The following is a 5,000-nucleotide window of genomic DNA, read 5'->3' on the forward strand; positions in this document are numbered from 1 at the left end:
CACCATATTTTTGTCATTTCTAACTTCACCAGTCAACTTCGACAGCTAACTCTATATGCAGGACAACACAATTCCACACGCCACTCCCAAACTCATTCAATTCGGATTGTGACTGAAGACATATGAGCCGAAACACTCCAGTGCTGGACAACACCACCAGCATTCCCAACTTAATGGGATCCGAACTCCAAGAAGACTCCACTTCCCATAAGGCCTCACTCAATATTCATTCCAGTCCTGGGCCACCAAATATTCTCAACCTTATAGCATGCCATTTCACATAGGTCAAACTTACTCCCACCCCACAGCATTCCTTGTGTTCCAGTTCAGTCAAACCCCATATTTAGTCCAAGGACATGCCATTTACCCACTTGAACCTTCCCCATTCCTAACTGTTTGGCAAACATTCATTCCTGATTCTAGAACATTCCGCTGTGGACCTAGCTCCAATCCTAAAGCCAAAAACATTCCCTGTCATTCCCAGTGTTCCCATCTCCATTCCTAACCCAGCATGCCTTTCTGCATCTGCACTGTCAGCATTCCCAGTGGAAACCCACCAATCAGCATTCCCAGTAAAACAGGCTGACACAGGATGTTCACAGAGTCAAGTTAACTCACCCTTCTCCTTGACTGGTGCCTTTTCTGTGCACACATGGAATCATTATTTTCATTTCAATTTTGTGCCACACGTGAAGTAAAACTTAGCATTTGCGTACACTGTTACATAAAAAGGTGTTTTGCAACATGTTGGAACAGGATTTAACAGAATATTTCCTATGTAAAGATACTTTTTTGATGTTGAAATTGTTTGTCAGCCATGATTCAGGGTTGTAAACTCTGAACTTTCCAAAGACTGTAAGTATTTTTCTATATTCAGGAACAAAAAGAACAGAGCCGTTTCTTAACAGTTTAATGTTCCTAGGAGTTGAGTTTTCCTAATGTGTTTTTCCTAATTGTGTAATGCTCCTAATAGTGTATTTTTCCTAGGAGAGTATCTTTCCAAATAGTGCAGCTTCCCTAACAGTGTATTTTCCCTGAGAGTGTATTTTCCCTGAGAGTGTTTTTTCCCTAACAGTGTATTTTCCCTGAGAGTGTATTTTCCCTGAGAGTGTGTTTTCTCTGAGAGTGTGTTCTCACACCGTCGGCTTCTCACCTTCACTCACGGGAGCCTCCTGGGCCTCTGAGCGGAGCCACATTAGACAAAATTAAAGCAACAATTAGTAATGTGAGAGGGCTCTTAAGAACTGCACATTAAATCACTCCAAATATGGCGCTGTCCTACAATATTAAAGTGATAGTTATTATAGTTATATATATATGTATATAATGCTGGCCCAGCAGCAGGATGAGATGACTGAGGGGTCAGCTAAGAATGGAGAGTGGGCAAATCTTTTTATGCAGTAAAACATTACTTTATCATCCTGCTATACATATTTCTGCATATTTTTTTCACCCTGGGAATGGTAATAGCGACCTATTTTTATTTTTTCTAGATGTTAACCCTTCCCATGTGTCGTCATGGCCATAATATGAAATAGGAATATTTAGGGCAGATTCCCTGGCCACTACCTATTTATCGAATTTATTAGCGATTCTAATCACTGAGAGATGACTGCTAAAATCGTCAGAATAATAGCCACCCCATCAGGGTCATTAAGTGTTTTAGTACACATGTGCAGAAACTCTGGAGTCTTTCTGAGTGAACTTGATTGATTGATTGATTGAGTCTGCCTCTCCATTCTCTGAGCAAAACAAAGTTTGGAGAGGAACTTAAAGTCAATAACTTAACGAAGGAAAATCTGCTCACATTGCTATCACTGTACAGATGTTGGGATAGTTCTTTAGTTTAGTTAAACACTCACCTGTGCCATTGACTGCTGTGTCTTTCCCTGTGTGATATGAATAAGCTTTATTTTCTCAGCAGTGACAATGTCCCCTTCAATAAGAAGGATTAGTTTTTCTCTCAGTGTGATCACACTATGTGTGTGTTACACTCTCTCTGCTATCAGTGCAGAGATTCAAATTAACACAACAGAGAACTTCACATGGCCAAAATAAGGGGCAGTATTGAAATGATTTAAGGAACTATCAATGATGTATTTTTATTTTTATTTTTTATTATTATTGTTATAATTATTAGATGTATTATCAACAGGAGAGCACAAAAAACAACCATAGTTTAACTGACGATGCAGGAATGCTAGTCACCTTGCTGTCAGAAAACACCATAGCAGTACTCTCAACATTCAACACTCTCAACACAGACATTCCAGTGTCATGATATCAATACCAGTCATGATAACAGCTGAAACGAGCATGTAAGAAGGATGCATGATGACATTCCAATGACATCATAAATACCACTATGACAACACCAGTGACATCACAACACTCAATGTGACAATGACTAATGACATTCTAAGTGACGACATAAACAGAAAAACAATAACAACTTGCTTTCTGATGACAGAACACAACAGTCTATGTGACAATGACTTATGGCATTCCAGTGATAACAACACCCTCACTATGACAACCACAAATTACATTCCAGTGACATCACAGCACTCAACATAGCAATGACTAATGGCAATCTGGTGACTTTATAAATAAATATAAATTACAACAACCAGTGACATTCCACTGACATCACAACACTCAACACACCCTTACTATGACACCCTTCAATGCCGACATCACGGCATTTACACAGCAGTGACATCATAATATTTACCAATGACGAATGGCATTTCAATAAGATCATAACAATGTCATACACTTCACTGAAATTATTCCAGTGTCCACTCAACAAAACCAGTCACAACCAACAATTAAAATCAACAACAAAACTGACACGATCACCACAAACATTTCCATGCAACAAATACTGACATCTGCTTGAGGCGACTGGTAGCTGATGTAAATGTGCAAGAGTCATATTATCAAACCGCACCCTAATGAATACATGCAAAATGCAATCTCTCACCAAGCATCATTTCTTTTTATTTCATTTCGCACAAACCAACATACATGACAGAGCACACATAGACCAACCAATTCACATAAATATACATGCTTATTTTACTCCACACACACATACACACACATACACACACACACACACACACACACACACACGTGTCATTCTGACATGCTCATAATCATAATGCACTCTGTAAGAGTCTTCGTACACCATGCATATTAACAGAAACAATTCGTCACTACTATCGTATTTGGACAGTGTAGACGCCAGGTTATATATAGTGCTGAAATCATTACACAGCATCTCAGTAAGAATGGATGTCCATGGCCTTATTCTGGGAGTAGATTAGACACATGTACAAGGGACTTATATTGAGGGAGAATAACTCTACACTATGCAGAGTTGTCGTGGGCAATAGTTGTTCATGGGGAAACACATGATTAGCATTAGCATTTTTAAAACGGATTAAAGTTAAACGAAAACCACTGCATCGTTTTGGGGTGTAATATGGTAATGACTCAGGGAAATGATGACATATCCCTAAAGTCTACGAGACTATATAGAATGATTCTGATGAGTCGGTGTGCATTACAGTTAAAAGAGGTAAACTACTGTTTCATAAAAAAAAAATGGAGAAAAGATAATGTTTGTGCTAAATTCATATTGTTTACTTACATATAAACCTGATGAAATTAATGATTTCATACAGGTCAGTTACTGGACGACGACGACTGAAAATAAATGTTCTAATGATGGTTCTGGTTGGTGATGACCAATGCCATTTGAACACCTTCATAATGTCAATAACAAAGTACAGTACAGTACTATGCCAGTGATGTCATAATAACTCACATTTTGTGTAATCAATCGCATTGCAGTGACATCATAATGCTCCCAATGTGAGAACAAAGAGCAATCCCAAGGAATGGTAACGGTCATTAGCAAGTCATCAATGACGCCCCAGAGATGTTAGCACATCTCTGACACCAACTCACCAAGACAACCAAGAACATTCAAGTGGTTATCACCACAAAATGAATGTCATAACTGTCATAAACATTCCATGGAAGATGCCATGTAATATCATGTTAACATCATTGCTAACTGTCACGATAGCTCTCATCTTTGTTGGTATGACAGCTTGTTGGTGAATGACATAGGCTTTTTTCTGTCATGTAACATTATGAGATCATAACATACTTTTATATCATAATTGTAATATTATAAACTGTTATGGTCGCTAATAACAGGATATGGCATCTGCCCTGACATGTTTATGTCCTGTTTACGTCATGTTCAGACATGTTTAGGTGAATTTTACAATGGAGAAATCAATAAAAAGTGACCTATTTTTTTGTGTAAGTTTGATTGTAAAATGCTGGGAACATCATCTTGCACAGTAGTAGACTTATTAAAGGTTACTGGTGATGGTCATGCAGATAACACTTTGTGCGAAAAATCGATTTCATTTTCTTGCTCAACAAAGCACGCAAGGTTTGAGTGAACAAGTCATTACCCTCCTCCTCTGGGGCTGCCTCGGCTAAAGGGAGAAGAGTAAACGAGTGACTGGTTTGTAAGCGCGCGCACACACACACACACACACACACACACACACACACACACACACACACACACACACACACACACACACACACACACACACACACACACACACACACACATTCTCATACAGACACACACACAGTTATTCACACAATTTGAAACCTTCACCCCCTTCTTACCTGGGGGTGGGGCTTCCACTGCTGATTGACAGCCACGTTGAAGAAAGGTCACGAAGATGAGACATAAAATGATAAACAAAAAGTTATAATACATATGAAACGTGATTACATCCACAGAATCATATTATTGCAAGGTGATAACAATGAATCACCCTAGCTTATATACCATACCCATATGCAGATTTTCAATCGCATGAACAAACATTAAACATAATACTCAACACCAATGCAAGAATGCATTCTTCAACATAGGGCAACAATTAACTTCTACATGC

At 38.7% G+C, this 5,000-nt stretch overlaps 1 protein-coding gene across 1 annotated transcript in view; it reads right to left on the minus strand.

The window, feature by feature from the left end:
• Nucleotides 1–5,000, minus strand: part of LOC105891170 (myosin-binding protein C, fast-type-like) — a 42,846-nt gene that overhangs the window by 20,147 nt on the left and 17,699 nt on the right. Inside the window, exons 7-8 of the mRNA XM_031561272.2 lie at nt 4,726–4,746; nt 4,500–4,523 (exon numbers count right to left, since the gene is read on the minus strand). Of these exons, the coding sequence (XP_031417132.1) occupies nt 4,500–4,523; nt 4,726–4,746 (45 nt within the window). The remainder of the gene's footprint in view (nt 1–4,499; nt 4,524–4,725; nt 4,747–5,000) is intronic.

This window comes from Clupea harengus, chromosome 23, assembly GCF_900700415.2.
Source record: "Clupea harengus chromosome 23, Ch_v2.0.2, whole genome shotgun sequence".
Lineage (NCBI taxonomy): Eukaryota > Metazoa > Chordata > Actinopteri > Clupeiformes > Clupeidae > Clupea > Clupea harengus.